This window comes from Globicephala melas, chromosome X (assembly GCF_963455315.2).
Source record: "Globicephala melas chromosome X, mGloMel1.2, whole genome shotgun sequence".
Taxonomy (NCBI): Eukaryota; Metazoa; Chordata; class Mammalia; order Artiodactyla; family Delphinidae; genus Globicephala; species Globicephala melas.
Window position 1 is genome coordinate 82,931,054 of NC_083335.1, and position 17,591 is coordinate 82,948,644.

Below are 17,591 nucleotides of genomic sequence, written 5' to 3' on the forward strand. Positions count from 1 at the left end.
TTTTTGTGAGTAATAAATCTTTGAATATCCTCGTGGTGTGTTAGTAGTATCATCAGTCTTGACATCTGAACCAAATTTTGGATGGAGGTCCATTGTGTCTTTATAGAGTGCCCACGACTGGTGGCCTCTGTTTACAGAAAGACTTCCTAGCTGGACATGTGAAGGGAAAGTGGAGTTGTAGGGGAATGGCTCCTCCATGGTGGCCTGACACCCTTGCATGTCTCCACATAGGCTTGAACTGCAGTTAATCTGAGGCTTGGTTAAACGCCTCATGACCTCCCAGAACATGAGGAGATGGAATGCTGTAAGGAGCCGCTACAAGGCCATCTCCCACACACCTCCTTATCTCCTCTAGGAGTCTGTCATGAGGCAGTTTCTCATCACATACCAGTTTCTGATGAGGTATGGGGCACTCTGTCCTGTGCCCCTTAGAACAGACCTGGAGAACATAAAATCACTCAGCTGCAGTCTAGATGTGGCTGTTCAGTAATGGAGTATCCCAAAACTTGCATTACCATCACACAGCCCCCTTTGTTTCTTTGTTGTCTTTTAGGGAATGTGGGGCAAGCACCTGGGGAGCTGGCACCTTTGGCTCATTTTTCTTTGCACTGTATATTTAAGTAATAAACTGTCTATATCTAAAAGTAGCTCATTGTATCTTTACCAGTCCAATCAGTCAGGTCTTGGCCTTGGCTTGTCTTGTATGTGTGAATTTGTTACCATATAATCCTGATTGTTAGTTATATCTTTTACCCATAAAATAAAATAATTAGCATACTTGTATTCATTCAACAGTTCTTAAACTTAATAAATACTGAGGGCTTACTATTTCTTTCAATCATTTGTATTTGGGAAGCCTTCAGTAAATTATCAAATGCAGCTGTGGGGCCAGTTCACCACCTGAGCGAATATCCCATAGTACTTTATGAAGCTAAGACGTTACAAATAATTGGTACTGGAAGATTCTGAAAAATGGAACCATCCTTTATAGACAAAATATTCTTCCCAATAAAGAGAAATTGGAGTACAAACCACAGTCGTCTTATGGTGTCTCATTTTTCACATTTCCAGTAAACAAATACCTGGTAAAATAACAGCAATATATTTTTGACATGTAGGACGTATGACAATCATTTATATAATAAAAATGTTATGGGCACCTGTGGGGCACCATGTTCCAGGCTCTGTGCCAGACTCTGGGGACACAGAGACAACCTAGTCTGGGTCACAGAGCCAGGGGACCTCAGAATTTAGAAGGTAGAGACATGCTAGCTAATAAGTATAATTTTGATAAGAACTATCAAATAACAAAGCAATGGGGTACCTGGGAACATCAGAGTATACCTCACCCCAGGAGATCAAAAATGGTTTTTCAGAAGCAGTGCTGTTTACAAAGGCAGGGGCTATGATTGCCCCCATTTTTCAGATGAGGAAACTGAAGATTAGGCAGGTAAAGTAACTTGGCAGAGGCCACACAGCTAGCAGATAGTCAGGCCAACTTTGAACCATGGCCTGTTGGACTCTAAAACCACTATTTGTTGTAATTACAACCATCACCTACCATTCTATTCCCCTAGCTCTGTTTGCCTCCAAATTAAAAAAAATCTGCTAAAATCAGAGTAAACTCAAGTTAGGAAGAAACTTCCAGGGAAAGATGAATGAAAAACTTTTTGTAATTTTTCTGTTCCTTCTAACAGGGGAACCTTTAAAGTGAAAGCTCTGCCCAGCTGTGAGCAGTAAAGCGCTCTGAGGTAAACCTTTCATCTCCTCTCTTCCAGGAAACAGTTGTTTCTGGGGGAACTGCTTGCTCATGTGATTGGAACACAACCTAGAGGACAGTAAGGAGTAGAATGGGCAGCTTCATCTTCACAGCCCTTCACACTTATGAATTTATTTATTTTAGGCTGCATAGGGTCTTTGTTGCTGCGTGAAGGCTTTCTCTGGTTGCAGTGAGCGGGGGCTACACTTCATTGCGGTGCCCGGGCTTCTCATTGCAGTGGCTTCTCTTGTCGCGGAGCATGGGCTCTAGGTGCACAGGCTTCAGTAGCTGTGGCTCACGGGCTCTAGAGCACATGCTCAGTAATTGCGCCGCACAGGCTTAGTTGCTCCACAACATGTGGGATCTTCCCGGACCAGGGCTTGAACCCATGTCCTCTGCATTGGCAGGCGGATTCTTAACCACCGCGCCACCAGGGAAGTCCCTTCACACTTACGAAGGTGTTTATCTTCCCTGGAAGGGACCTCCAATGCTGTTCTCACTTTCTGCCTGCTGCTCCTTGACCCACAAAATAAGTCAGGACAGACCCTATGTTTGTTGATTTCAGTACAGCTTCATTAACTCTGACCTAGAAGGTTTTAGCCTTTACAGAATTCTAAGCACAGTTCAAAACTGAAGGAATATCTGCAGTCTGTGAAACACAAAATGGTTCACTGCAGTCAAGAATGTTAACTACTTACTTTCTTGTGTCACCTACCTTCAAGCATAACTTTAAAATTAATGAATGTGTAACTAACACATTCTACAGCCATTATTCTTCTAAAAAACTATTCAAAAAAATCATTTTGTGGATTTTTATAATTCCATAAATTTGCTCTCTGGAGACTTCACCCCTTTGATTTTCACATTGATATGAACTGGACTTAAGTGTTGTCAAACATCTTGCTCAAGAGAACATGAGGATCCATTCCCATTTTCCAAGAGACATAAATAAAAATTTAACTCTTCTTATTTCCATGGGCCAAATTGAGAAAAAAACTCCTAACAATGGTCTGTAGCAAGGGAAACACTAACTATCCCAGGGTATGCTGCCCCTCTCTTTTTGGGCATTTGACCTCTTGGGCCAGAAATGGCACCCCAGAGCCCACATTTACTAAACAATCTAAAATTTTTCTTCTTCTCAATGCCTCATATATTAGCTTTAATAAGAATTCTGATAACTTTTTGTTAACTTTTTATTATGGAAAATGTCAAATATACAAACGTGGAGAGAAACATATATAATGAACCATCATTTAACCATCACCCAGCTTCAACAATTATCAAGTCAAGGCCAGTCTTGTTTCATCAATATCTCCAACACAATTAACATCCAGACTTATTATTCTGAAGCAAATTCCAGACATCATTTCAACTGTAAATAGTTGAGAATGTATCGCTTAAAGATAAGGACTCTTATTTTCAACATAACCACAATACTATTATTCCAACTAATATCAAATATCAAGTCAATTTTCAAATTATCCAGATTGTATCAAAATATATTTATTTTACAGTTTAGTCAAATCAGGATCTGAAAAAGATCCATATATTACAACTGGAAAAAGATCCATATATTACAACTGGTTAAGTCTCTTAAATCTCTTTTAATCTATAGGTTCATCCTCCATTTCTTTCATTCTGGCAATCATTTACTGAAGGTACTAGGTCATCTGTCCTGTAGTTTCCTGCAGTCTGGATTCTGCTCATATCATCTCTGTGATGTAGAGTAATGTTTCTCTGTTCCCTGTATTTTCTACAGATCAGGAGTTATGTCTAGAGGCACAGTCAGATTTAGGTTAAAAAATATGAAATATATTTTTTCATAGGTAGTGTAGTGTACTGCCATTAGCAGACACATAATGTCTGGGATGACATAGACATATGAGTAAGAATTTTTGCTTTCTAATATCTCACAAATGCCTTTAAACACTTGTGTGACACCTGATGTACAAAAGCCACATATAAGCTAAACAGACAGCATTTGCTGTACTAACAGCAGATTAGAAGGTAAATGCTTTACCACTCAGTGTCATTACAAAATATTAATTTTATAGACAAACCTTCAGTGATATCTACCATATTTCTAGTGATGTCTTATATGCTAGATATATAAAAAAGACGAAGGAAATAAGTAAGGTCTTTGCACTCAAGGTCACATAACCTGGTGGGAAATACTGACATATAATCATAAAAGCACAAAAAAGGCCATAGGTGCAAAATTAGAAGTCTGTACAGATATAGTAGTAGTGCAACAACCTGGAGAGTAGTCATTGTAATAAACAGGGAGGAAGTGTCCAAAAGGATAGGACGAGCTGTGTCCTTGGGAGTGTGAAAGAGCTCACCTGTCTTCACAATTCCATTCATCATAGGGTTCACATACTTGATTCTTTCAAAGTAAATCTGAACAACATCTATGCCATTCACCTAAAAAAAAATATCTCATTAATAGTTTTATTGGTTCATCAATTCCTCTAGTCAACAAATATTTACTGAATTATGGTTCATCAACCACTTTGTATTGGAAAAGCCTTCAGTGAATTATCTAATGCAGTTCCACTATAAGGCCACATGAGAGCCTGAGGAATAACAGATTGTCCTAGTTAAAATATAAAGCTAAGAAATCAATACACTAGTATTACAGTGTTATAGAAAACACTAGTAGTAGACATTTATAATCTGTGGATCAATGACAGATGTCTCCAAATTTTAGCCACTGTTCTAGGCTCTGAGGATATGGGCAGGCTGAGTCCTAGTCCTCAAAGAGTTCATAGTCTAACAGGCCAAACAGTCATTCAGAAAGATGATTACAATACTAGAACAATGCTGAAAATATTTCCTGTTTTGCTTGGTGCTTCCACAAAAGGAACCCTGAAAAAGAGAACTCTGGCCAGTTGTTAGTAGTATAGGTTGAAAGCAGCATTTTCACCTTCCTTTTCCCAGTTAACAACTATTGATGGAGGAATTGCTCTTTCTTCCACCTAAAGGGAAGTGGGAGGAGCAGCTCCAGCTTCAGAACCCCTTACCCATCTGTCCCAGAAGGGCCCTCTAATGTTGCTAGTACTTTAGAAGCTGCCTATTCCTGTTGCTTACACGTGTGTGAGCCCGTGTGCAAGCACACATACACCAATATTTATTTGATGTTTCTAAACACAAAAATGTTGAAATATTTACAGTTCTTTTAAAATTAAACCATACAACAGAATTCAAAATATTTATAGCCACCCCCATCCCTTTCAGAGTTACTTCTTTCAACAGTGATCTGATCAGCAAAACAGGTTTCTTAGAAAATATAATATATTGGGCATCCAGGGAAACGATATATCAAACATATCAATATTACCTTTACTCCAACATGTCTTCTTAAAACTTTTGTTAAGGCACTTGCCCAGTTTGGGGGAAAAAACCTAGTCTTTAAAAAATATGCTGGAAACAAATTTCTACCTCATGTCTGAAAGTCTTAATTATCTTTGATCAATGCACTATTTCCTTTCTGGAGAGAATGAATTGAAAGATTCATCTGTACATTTTTAGTGTAATAATCTTATAAATAATGCATGGGTGCTATGTAATGACTGTAGGAAGAAAATTCCAACTGTTGATGGATCAAGTTCTTGGAGGATGGAGGTTAACTAGATACCATTTGGTTTGTTACCTCTGTGTCAACTGTTTTAAGCTGAATTCTTTGGATTTCTCTTTTAAAATGAAAGACTTTTTAGGTTCTTTCATTTAACTTTTTCTTGACTGAACTCCAAAAGCATAACAAGACCTGCCCATGTGAATTTGAAAGCTTAAAGTGTGATAACTGTAAAATGTTCTTTTGCAATTTAGAAATGAAAGGAGTCTTACAGATTACATAAATTGAAGATAACTGGGAACTGAAGATAATCCTAGCAAGTGATAGAACTCAGTACAAATCTTTCAGAATTAAATACGGCAAATATCTGCAGGCTAACAAGAGTTGATTAACATCAACACTGTACTTTTCACATTTGTCAAATACGAGTTGAAAAGTCAAAACAAGATGGTGCATTATTATCTCTAAGGATGCCATGTACAAGTTAAACCTCCCAGGTGCTTGTAGCAACATTTTAGATGGAGGCAGTATTATATATGAAATGGTCATAAAACAATAATCCAATTTCACTGCTGTTACTGTATACTTTGAAAAATTTCAGGTTACTGAGAATATCATTCATTGATTTGGATTGTTAGAATAGGAAACGTCAACTTGTGGGATTTAGAAAGTTTGTTTAAAAAATAAAATATCTTTCTGTACAAAAACATATTTTTGAAACACATATTTGATAATTCTACATAATTTTGAATATGAAATAATAATTGGTTTTTAAAATCTGTTCATTCTCTACTCATTCCTTTGGCAACATTAGTTTTGTCAATTACAATACGTACTTTATTTAGACATATTTCTATATAGCAAAGACCTTATTTTAAAAATTGGCACCGAAGTTGAAAAAGAAAACGTAGTGATATTCAATTCTACCAGTGATTGTGTTCTTTATAAAAGGTTAATTTATAGAATAAAAATGTGTTTAAATTACAGTTATTATCCACTTATATTATTATTGATCTGTAGAATATTTTTAAGATGTTAAGTGTTATATATAGAAAGACATCCCCCACCCATACTCTTTTCACAAAGTAGGCATTTCCTCAACCTTCTTGAGAAAAGATCAAGAGTTCCAAGTTTCTAAACTTTCAAAATTTCTTAATACAGAGTGCATTAACAGTGACCCCCCCAAAAGTTAGTTGACTGACACAAAATATCTATCAATAATGATTAAGAAATATGACACATTCTAGGTTGCCCTAGAAATTAAAAATGATCTTTCTAAGTGCCAATATCCACTTCATGAGGTAGGCTTTACTCTACCTACTTACTATGGCTAGGGGAATAAAGGTAGTCCAAAAGAAACCTAAGCACTTTAGATAGGATCCCTAATTTCAAGCAAGTACTGAAGCAAACATAAGCGCTTTTAACTTGGCACCCAAAAAAGTCTGTCATGTGACACAAAACCTTTATCCTAAATCTTTAGGAGAGATCGGCCAGGCGTCCTAACATTTTGAGAAGTCTGTAGCAGCTGAATATCAAGAAAGCTAACTCACTCAACTGGGATGTAATTACCATATACTATTCTAGTCCTTTGGCTACTGGTATTCAGACAAGTTTAAGTGGACTATCACAAATTCAAATATGCGGACTTTCATTCAAAGACTAATTTGTATTGAGAGAATGTTGTTCTAGGGCACTGAGACAGGAGCAATGGGAGTTGGAACTCAAGCATGCTAAATCACACTCGGAATACAGTTTTCATAATATGTACATATTAGGATATGTACATAACAATACCTTCCTGAGAGGGCGATTACTCTATAAAATAATATTTTGCTAAGCTACATTTGGGCTAAATGGGAAATGGCTATTTCAAGTAAGAAGTAAAAAACTACCAGTTGTGAAAATGTTCTGAAAATCGAATTATCCACATATGAATTAAGCAGTTTCTGAAAAGGGCAAATTAGATCACATATCTGAAGATAAAATTATTGTTCAGTGTGGAAAGAGCACATGATGTAAAATTTCCCTGGTGGTGCAGTGGTTAAGAATCCGCCTGCCAATGCAGGGGACACAGGTTTGATCCCTGGTCCAGAAAGATCCCACATGCCACGGAGCAACTAAGCCCATGCGACATAACTACTGAGCCTGTGCTCTAGAGCCCACGAGCCACAACTGCTGAGCCTGCGTACCACAACTACTGAAGCCTGCACGCCTAGAGCCCATGCTCCATAACAAGAGAAGCCACCGCAATGAGAAGCCCGTGCACCACAACGAAGAGTAGCCCCCGCTCGCTGCAACCAGAGAAAGCCAGCACGCAGCAACGAAGACCCAACGCAGCCAAAAAAAAAAAAAAAATTCTTAAATACTTCTTTGAAATTCAACACTGGTCCTTCAAACCAATCCCCATCACAGAAGGGCTTGCTGACAAGAGCTAATGCTGTGAATGAGAAAACAACTTAAGAGAAAAAATTAATGAAGTTGCCATACAACCAAGGTGATCAGATTTTAAAGGCCTTCACTACAAAAAACCCACAAGACTGGTACCAAAAGTGCACATACGCACACAGACACACGCAGACACATACGGACACACACACACGTGTGAACTGTAAAGAAAAAACAACCACAACACGTATACACGTGTACACACACACACACACACACCCGCCCCCAAAAGACTGGGTCAGCAGTTAAGGCACCTTTATAAAAAACAAACAAACAAACAAACAAACCAAAACATCCCATGTGGCTTTGGCTTTCCGAAATGTGTTACAGTGCTACCAAGAAGCGATTCTGAAAGCATCTGAAAACGTGCAAAATGTCTGAAAACAGTGCCTGGCAACTGAGACAGTTTGCAAGCGTGATTCAGAGGTCTGCCAAGGAAACAAAAGAAGCCTCCCTCCTCCCGGTGAGACCTCACACGGCACCAGGGGCGCTCCGGGCACTATTTACTGTCAGGTAGGTGGAAAGCAAGAGTCTGTGCAGGAGCGGTACATACTAGGGATCGCTCTCTGGCGGGGACGGGGCCATGGAGTTTCCACTGGTTGGGGAACCGCCCAGCTTTAGTTTTTGCAGATATTCGGCATGCACGGGCTTGTGGCACTGGAGAACCTTGATCGCATCTTCGACTTTGAACCACTCTCGCTTCCTCCCAATGCTAACCGAATCTTCCCAATCCTCCAGAATCTCAGTGACAGTCAGTACATACACGTACGTTCTGTGCTTGCGATCTTGGTTCTGCTCGAAAATGCCCAGGAGCCGGCCCAACTTCCCCTTGACTCCCGCCTCTTCGTACACCTCGCGGACTGCAGCACCGCCCGGCTCCTCCTCGGGCTCCATGCCCCCGCCCGGCACGATCCAGCGGTCCGGGTACCGACTGCTACTCACTAACAGCACCTCGTCTTCGCGCTCGCTCCGGAAGCACAGGCACGCCGCCCGCTTCTTGAACCCCTCCGGGTCGTAGGTCCGCGTCTGGTTCGGCTTGCACTTCATCCTCGAGGCCGCTCGCCGCTGCTCGGGTCCCCGCTGCCGCCGCCACCGGGACGAGGGACTCCGAGGTGCTGCCGAGAGAAAGGGCCGCGGCGAGGGGCGGCGAGAGGCGGCGAGAGAGAGAAGCGCCTCAGCCCGTGAGCCCCGGGCGCTCGGGGAAGATGAGGCGGGGGCGGGGACGGAGGCGGGGGCGCGCGAGGTACGTCAGTCGGTCCGTCCCCCCGCGCGGCCGGGGGGTCCCGGGCGCAGACGCCTGAGTGGAGGAGGCGCCACCGCCCCCGCCCCCATCCCCGCCTCCGCCCCGGAGCCCGCCACTCTGCGCGGAGCCCACCCGCGTCTCCGGTGCGCGTCCGCGTCCCTCCCTCCTCAGCCGACGGGGCCGGGGTTGAGAGAGGTGAGGCGCATTCGCGGGCGCGTCCGCGTCCCCGGGCACGTGCGCGTTCCCGTCGGAGGGCGGGGGGCGGGGGTCTCGTGGCTCCCGCAGCGCGCGGCGCCTGGGGCGCACTGCGCAGGCGCCCCGCACCTCCGGGCTGGGAATCTGCAGCCCCCGGGGTGAAATGCACCGCCTTGTGACCTGGGCCAAGCTTGCTTCCACGTGTGCCTTCGAGCCAGACGTGGCTGTGGCGCGGCCGGACGTTTCTCCTCACCCTCCCCACCAGGTTGCAGGAAACACACACGCAATCGTTTTACACACAGGACGGACGGTCAAGTGCGTGTGGTCCTCGTCATCACCCATAAGGTAGAGTGCCGGCTTACTTACAGGAAGGCCCCGGTTTTGTCAAGACGATCCTCGGTATTCTTGACAAAACAGTACCTAATCTTTGCTGAGTCATATCATGCAGTTTTGTTTCTTCAGCAGGTTCTTCACCTTGCCAGGCATCTTGGCACAGCCCATAAGTGAACACCTTTCTTGAACCCCTATTGACATCTTACCCAACCTCTGGTCCTCGGTTTGCTCAGCAGTAAACTCCTCACCTACTTGGTTCAGACCTTTGCACTTTGGGTCATGTTCACCCAACAGCTGGAGAACCACCCAAAGCAGTGTTTTATTAAATCCCAGGAATCTCTCCCCTCCACACACTCCACCCTTGTCTCTCTTTCTCATTGAGAAGTACTGGTTGAGGCTTTGGGAAACATGCCTCTGGCAATCCCTTCATATTTTGCATGTTGATTTTTAGAAGCCTCCTGGCCAGGGACTCCAGCAAGGCCACTTGGTGCTCTCTCCCCTCTGTCTGGTCATCCTGTCCCCTTGGCCAAGAAGTGGCCCTCCCACAGCCCCAGATGTAACAGCCTAAAGCCTTCCCCCTCCTTCGTATTTTTTCTTATTGTTTCCCTGCTCTCACAGTAACCTGTGGAGAAGACCTCTGATATCCCCTCCCTTTTGCCTTATTGCAACTTAGGCATCTTTGTCTCTCTCTTACCCACAGACCGTCTGCTGGCATCAGGCAAGCAGGATCACAACACCTCACTTTTCCAGTGAAATAATCCATTCATCAAGGAGAAATTGAATCGGAAAGGTATGTGGAAAATGGTTACGAAACATACAGTCCGGTTTTTAAATAACAAGTTAGTTCAGCTTGCCAGTTCAGCTTGTTCCACGCCGTGTGTATCCAAATAGCTCATAAAATTGATTCTGTTCCTGGTGGCAAGACTACCCTCAATATCTAGAAGTATAATAAGACAAAAATATATGGGCATAATATAATAAAACTGTATGAAGAAAATGGTAAAATGGAGAAATGAAGAGAATGACCTCAACCAATAGCGATACTAGTGCTAATGACCATATTTTACCGATATATGGATGATCAAGGAACATTTGGAGGAAGGCAACATACCGTGATTAAAAACAAACTAGGAGGACTTCCCTGGTGGCCCAGTGGTTAAGACTCTGCGCTTCAATGCAGGGGGCACGGGTTGGATCCCTGGCTGGGGAACTGCCTCACGCCGCGAGGTGTGGACAAAACAAACAAACAAACAAAACACAACAAAAAAACCCCCAAAACACTAGGAAAATAGATTTCAGCACAGGCTGTATACCTCAGTGTGCCCATACTCACAAATAAATGATGTTAAACAACTAGAAACACAATCCATTATAGTCAGGATCTAGGCAAATATACCAATTATCACCCATATTATTACATATCATTTTAGATTTTCTTTCCCGTGCAATGAGATTGTAAAGAGAAAAAAGCCTACCATTTTGATAAATAAGACAAAATTGTCATTCTTAGCAGATGGTAGGAATATATTCTTGGGAAACACCTAAGAAACGATGTAAAAATAAATTTCTTTAGGGCTTCCCTGGTGGCGCAGTGGTTGGGAATCCGCCTGCCGATGCAGGGGACACGGGTTCGTGACCCGGTCCGGGAGGATCCCACATGCCGCGGAGCGGCTGGGCCCGTGGGCCATGGCCGCTGAGACTGCGCGTCCGGAGCCTGTGCTCCGCAGCGGGAGGGGCCACAATGGTGAGAGGCCCGTGTACGGCAAAAATAAATAAATAAAAATAAATAAAAAATAAATTTCTTTAAATGGTAGACGTTAATAAACATTAACATTTAAAATCCCAAGAGCTTTCATGTATGCCAGCAATAACCCTGTAGAAAATATAATGTGGAAACGATGACATCACAGTAGCAATATCAACCACTACAAAGTAAACAAAATACCGAGGGATCCTGAAAAAAAACATTGTAGTAGAAAATGATAAAACTTGTACTCAACTCTAAAAGATATTTGAATTAATCAAGAGGAACTTTAGCAAAGCTGGGAGATTGGACTGGTGTCTGCAGGGAGGTGTGGACCAAACAGGCCCCAGCCACATCACCAGTCTGCTTCACAGTTACCAGGTAGTATGTCCTTGTCTCACCAGAGGTGCCGTTTTATAGTCTGCTGCATCACTCCCACATCAGATTATGCCTATGCAATATGTCTGTGCTGGGGGTGGGGCATATTTATTGGAAGGGGGAGGAGAAGCAACATTATAATATGGAAGGAGGTAGAGACTGAATTCCTACTGGCAAAGTCATAACATGTTCCTGGATAAAGAGATCCACAGGTTGTAGGTTTAGTGCAATGCCAAGGAAGTTTCCAAATTAGTTTTTTTCCAAATTTCATAAAATAATTTTATTTTCCACCTGTTAAAACAATAGGGCAAGACAGTTTTAACTTTTTCTAAAGAAGAGTAGAAATCTTTTTTGGGAGACTAGCACTCTGCTGTCTGGTTTATCTATAGTTCATTGTTTCTCCACTGATGAACAGGGTTGTTTCATGAGCCACTGTGGTAGCAGACTGTTACAGCAACAGCTGTGATACGTGCATGCCTCCCACATTGTCCTTGGCCTTGGCACGGAGCTTGCTTTGTGCCATGGGACCATAGCAAGTGTGAAGCAAGCAGAGAATTGAAAAGTGCCTGTGCACTGGGGTTTGCCCTCTCTTGCTGCTCTTGAAACAAGATGACAACAATGTGAAGAAGCCTGGGCTAGGTGAATGATGAGAGATCCACAGTCCATGCATCGCCTTCACCCCACCTTACAGTGGATCCTTTGCCAGAAATGTAGGTGAGACCATCCTAGACCATACAGCCCGCAGCAGAGCCAGTTAGCCGATAGAGCACTGACCACGGATGCGTAAGTAAGCCCTCTGAGAAGAGCAGAAGGACCAGTCACCCGAGCCCAGCTGAAGTCGTTGGGCTGCAGAATTATGAGCAAAAGAATCAGTTGTTGTTTAAAGCCACTAAAATTTGGGGTGGTTTCTTATACATCAAGAGCTAGCTGACACCACCATTAACTGCCATCCATCAAAATCCAACCAAAAATAAAGAAAGTATGTTTCCCAGTAGAAATTCCACCTCTTCTTGAAGAGGTTGCCATTGAACTTTCCCTGGAGTCAGAAGGAGAGGGATGAAGTTAAGACATGTAATATTTGTACGTGTCAGTCTTTGTGCCAGACCCTGTGTTGAGCCCTGTATCCTGTTTAACTGACAGCCCATTAAATCCTAAGGAGACAGTTATTATTTCCGTTTCATAGAAGAGAAGGCTTAGAGTGGAGTTAGTATTTGAATTCAAGTCTTCATGTCTCTATAGCTGTGCTCTCACAAAGTCACCATGTCTTGTCAAAAGGATTCTTTTTATCAAGAGCTACGGTTTGTTGTGGCATTTAAAAAAATTTATTTTATTGAAGTGTAGTTGATTTACAACGTTGTATTCATTTCTACTGTATAGCAAAGTGATTCAGTTATACATATGTATACATTCTTTTTCATGTTCTTTTCCATTATGGTTTATCACAGGATATTGAGTATAGATCCCTGCGCTGTACAGTAGAACCTTGCTGTTTATCCATTCTATATATAATACTTTGCATCTGCTAATCCCAAACTCCCAATCCATCCCTCTCCCAGCCTCCTCCCCCTTGGCAACCACGAGGCTGCTCTCTATGTCTGTGAGTCCTTTTCTGTTTCGTAGATAAGTTCATTCGCGTCATATTTTAGATTTCACATATAAGTGATATCACATGGTATTTGCCTTTCTCTGTCTGACTTCCTTCACTTAGTATGATAATCTCTAGGCCCATCCATGTTGCGGCAAGTGGCATTATTTCATTCTCTTTTGTGGCTGAGTAGTGTTCCATTGTATATAGGAACCACATCATCTTTATCCATTCCTCTGTCGATGGACATTTAGGTTGTTTCCATGTCTTGGCTGTTGTGAAGAGTGCTGCAGTGAACACTGGGGTGCATGTATCTTTTCAAGTTATGTTTTTCTCCAGATATATGCCTGGGAGTGGGATTGCAGGATCATATGGCAACTCTGTTTTTAGTTTTTTTGAGGAACCTCCATACCGTTTTCCACAGTGGCTCCACCAGTTTACATTCTGTTGTGGCATTTTTGGATGACGTTCAGAGTTGACTTCTTAGGTAAGGTGTTCATTTGCTAAGGGTCACTGAGTTCAAAGGAAGCTATTTCCGCTCTGGATGTTCTTCTCCTGAGAAATATAGTGAAAAGCCCACCTGAGGGCCCATCTCACTCCCACCAATGAAGGATGTCACCTTGACACGTTACTTAACAACTTGAAGTTCAATTTCCCCTGCAAGCATAAAATGGAATTAGTGTTACAGAGAAGAAGACGTTCTATTTTGTCATCATCCTGGGCATTGATTTTGATTTGTCGAGGGTCCACTTTATGCATGTAATATTTATTTACCAGCAAAATTGAAAAATGAGTATCAAAATCTCCTTTCAACAGATTAAGAGACAGGCTGAGATGGGTTTAAGGAGGTGAGGCAGCAAGTGATGGAGCTGAGTCACACGCTGGTCTGCCTGACACCAAAGGTAATCTTCCCTTCACTATGACAGATTTCGCACGTGTTGAGAGTTGCTGAGATACACACACAGTGCACGTCATTCCTTGTGGCGCAGACTTCCTCCGCTCTCATTTTTTTCTGCCTGGGAGATCTGGGCAGCCAGGAGAACACAGCTTCTATGTAATGTTCTAAAACTGAGAGGATCTGCTCTGAGCGCAACTAGTCTGGGATACATATTTCCACATGTTTTCTGATTTAGGAAAGAGCAGGCAGATTGGAAAGTGACAGCAACATTAGAAGCATGGTCCTGGGAAGTTGGGTGCCTTTCTTGGTGAGATGGGCATGGAACCTAGAGCTGCCTCTTTTGTGATTAATTTTAAGTGGAATGCAATTCTAAGAGGGAGGAGCTCTCCAGAACAGCTGTCACCGCAGATGGAGAACGTTACAGACCTTCTGAGAGCCTTGTGGTCTTCACAGCTGCACCCAGCTTTCAGGAGAGTGACCACACATACCTGAGAGGATTTCTAGACGTACTAAAGGGAAGCAGAGTCGGGAAATGTGATTTTAGTAGTAGTCAGTGAGTGGGAAAAAAATTGGTGTTTTGTAAACCAAATGCCCTAGAACTTAAGTCTGGCTCTCTCAGTAGCTGTGCAGCCTTAAGCAAGTGAATATCTTGGACCTTGATAGTTCTCATCTGTAAAATGGGGATAGTAAAAGTACCTAACTCATTAACTTCAACCCTCCCCCAAAGGCTTTCCTGACCATGTGTACTCACCCACCCCTTACACTGCGATTAAATGACCCTCCTCCATTTTACCGGGCTCCCTTGACTTTAATTCTGTCATGGCTCTAATCAAGGATCGAGCGCTGTGATGATCTGTCTGTATGTTTGTAAGAAATTGAAAGGCTAGGGTCCAGCCTGATACATACCTGTTCCCCCTGAGTCAGCACAGTGACCTGAGCTCGGCATCCAGCAGGGATTCAAAATACATTGATTGACTGAAAGAGTGTGACAGAGCCTACATGGATCATAAAGGATGGTTCTCATTGTACCTAATAATTGTTTATTACAAATATAAAATGAAAGACGAGTGAAGAGAGGCAACTCCACACATAGCTTTTCACGTGTGTGAAAAGGGAGGCTTCATCATGTTCCTTGGATAATCTGTTTTTCCTTGAAACACAGCAAGGGCTTCAGAGTGGGGCTACAGTAGGTAGTTCAGTAGAAACTTCTCAAATACAAAGGGATTGGAACAAAAAAATACCTCCCCATTTTTTTTTCTTTGCTTAATGGATGAACCATGGGGATGAATACAGGACTTGTAAGTTTGTGATTTTGTGAGTAACGGCACACGTGTGCACAGTCACGGGCGTGAGCCCAACGGTCAATGGAGGTCAAGTCCAGGTGAGTGTTTCCACTCTCTCGCAAAGAGGCAGCACTCCTTGATTTCTCCTGCTTCTTTGATCACTCCCTCTGGTCCCCTGACTGCTGTATCCCTGCTCTTCACTGATACTGTCCTCTGTACAGACCTCTAATTCAGCAACTAAACCCTTCCTAGCGCTGTTCCGTTCATGGCTCAGAGTCAAATGCGAAACCCTCAGAAAGGTGTACGAGGCCCTACAAGATCTGGCCCCATTTCCTCTCTGACTTTACCACACCAGCCTCCCTTCAGTCACTCAGGTCCAGGACTCTGCAGTTTCTGGATCTTGTCAGCCAGGCTCCCTCCTCAGGGTCTTTGCTCTAGCTCTTCCCTTTGCCCGGATGCTCCTCACCCACATCTGCCTGGCTGACTTCCTCATTTCCCTGGAGGCCTTGCTCAGTTCTCGCCTTCTCAGTGAGGGCTAACCAGGCCACAGAACAGCATATTGCCAAGTGCACCCGTCTTTCCCACCCTCCACCCTATCCCTGATCCCCTTTGCCTTGGCCTAAATTGTCCTTTTGTTATAACACTTATCAACTAACAGACTCTGTTATTTACTTCTTTGTTATGTTTGTTGCTTATCTCTGTCCTCCCCCAGAGCTCCCAGCTGTGAGGTCCTTGGTCTTAGGGATCTTTGTCTCTTGCTCACTGGTCAATCTCCAGCAGCCCAGAACTTTGCTGAGCACACATTGTAGTCATGCAGAGGATATCTGTTGATGTAATGAGTGTGTCTGCCTCCCTTGGTACATTGTGATACCCTTGAGGGCAAGGGCCATGTTTCATTGGTCTTTGTCAGTCCATGATCCAGGACACTTTCTGATACAACTGGGAAGGCACTACGGAATATTCATTGAATTAATCAATCCGTTAATTAATTAATTTGTGAAAGCGATACTAACAGGGAAAACATTCTGTTTACAAACTGCAGTTATTCCAGTAGGTGCCATCTGTGTGAGCACCATGTCTGTATCAGCTGCCATGCAAACTCTGCTGGTCGGCGCGGCCAGATGTCTGACTCATTTTCCGTGGATCCCTCCTAGGCCAGCCCTGTGCTTACTACACAGCATGACTTAGGGTGGCGTTTCCAGACCTCAGGCCTTCGTCACCTAAATAGACTTTGCTTTATCTGCGCAGAACATGTACTAATTTACATAATATATTTTCTTCAAATAAAAGTGTATCTTTGAGAATAAAAGGTAATCATACAGTTAAACGTGGTGAACGCAAAAGAATGTAATGAGCTAGTTGAAATGAAAGTTGAGATTAATGTGAAGTAATAGTACATGCAGCGATGGGTACCAAGCTAGGCTCTTCATTGATCTTCTGTAGTTGAATCCTAGGACTACAGGATTTGTAGTTGAATTCCTTCAGAGGAAATATTGTCATTCCCACTTCGTAAGGGAGACTGTTGAGATGACGGACATTCTGTAAGTTGCCCACGATCTGGCAGTAGATAGCCCAAATGAGAGGGAAACTCGGGGCTCACCGATGATAACACCCCAGAAAGAGTGCAGCATAGGCAGACCCCCGCTTAATTTGCTCCCAGCAGTCCTGTCCGGTTCCCTTCCTTTTTTCACTGATCCAGCTCTCCAAAGCTTTCATCCCATCTCCTAACACTTGCAGAAGCTCTTCATCCCAGAGATCTCGCCCCAGCTGCTTTGGCCAAATGTTGGTATATTCAACACTGATTCCTGCTGCGGCAGATGGAAGGTGACTATTCTGAGTCCTTGTGAAGGAACAAAGTAATTGTTGTTCACACTCCTTCATGACTTTTGATGATTGTGGATCCTGGGGAGGGTCCTTTGTTGCAGAGCTAGTTTCCTTGTGTGAGAATCCTGTTCTTGGCAGGATGCCCTTTTCTTCCACAAAGACATCCAACTGGCCCAGGAGGGAAGATCAGGAGTTTACTGATCAATGCTGCTGTGCACCCACAGGCCCAGGCACCGTGAGACCAGTTCCCTCAGAAGCAATACTACAGATTTCTCAGGGTTACCAAGCTGTTCTGCACATTTCGCAGGCTCCTTTGATGAAGACCACAAG

The 17,591-nt window shown here is 43.2% G+C and overlaps 1 protein-coding gene and 1 long non-coding RNA gene across 3 annotated transcripts in view; one reads left to right on the top strand and one right to left on the bottom strand.

The window, feature by feature from the left end:
• Window positions 1-4,041: 4,041 nt before the first annotated feature.
• Window positions 4,042-9,198, bottom strand: LOC132594503 (diphosphoinositol polyphosphate phosphohydrolase 3-beta). 2 transcript variants are annotated; one of them, XM_060292276.2, is made up of 2 exons: window positions 8,332-9,198; window positions 4,042-4,183 (listed from the first exon to the last, which is right to left on the bottom strand). In XM_060292276.2, coding segments are annotated over exons 1-2 (495 nt in total). In that variant the 5' UTR covers window positions 8,826-9,198; the 3' UTR covers window positions 4,042-4,182. The 2 variants fall into 2 exon arrangements, with proteins under 2 accessions (XP_060148259.1, XP_060148260.1); XM_060292277.1 differs by lacking the exon at window positions 4,042-4,183 and having other exon boundaries at window positions 8,331-9,198.
• A 148-nt stretch (window positions 9,199-9,346) lies between these two features.
• The window catches only part of LOC132594504 (uncharacterized), a 34,041-nt gene continuing 25,796 nt past the window's right edge, over window positions 9,347-17,591 (top strand). Inside the window, exons 1-2 of the long non-coding RNA XR_009560678.1 lie at window positions 9,347-9,561; window positions 10,250-10,339. This is a non-coding gene — a long non-coding RNA (uncharacterized lncRNA). The remainder of the gene's footprint in view (window positions 9,562-10,249; window positions 10,340-17,591) is intronic.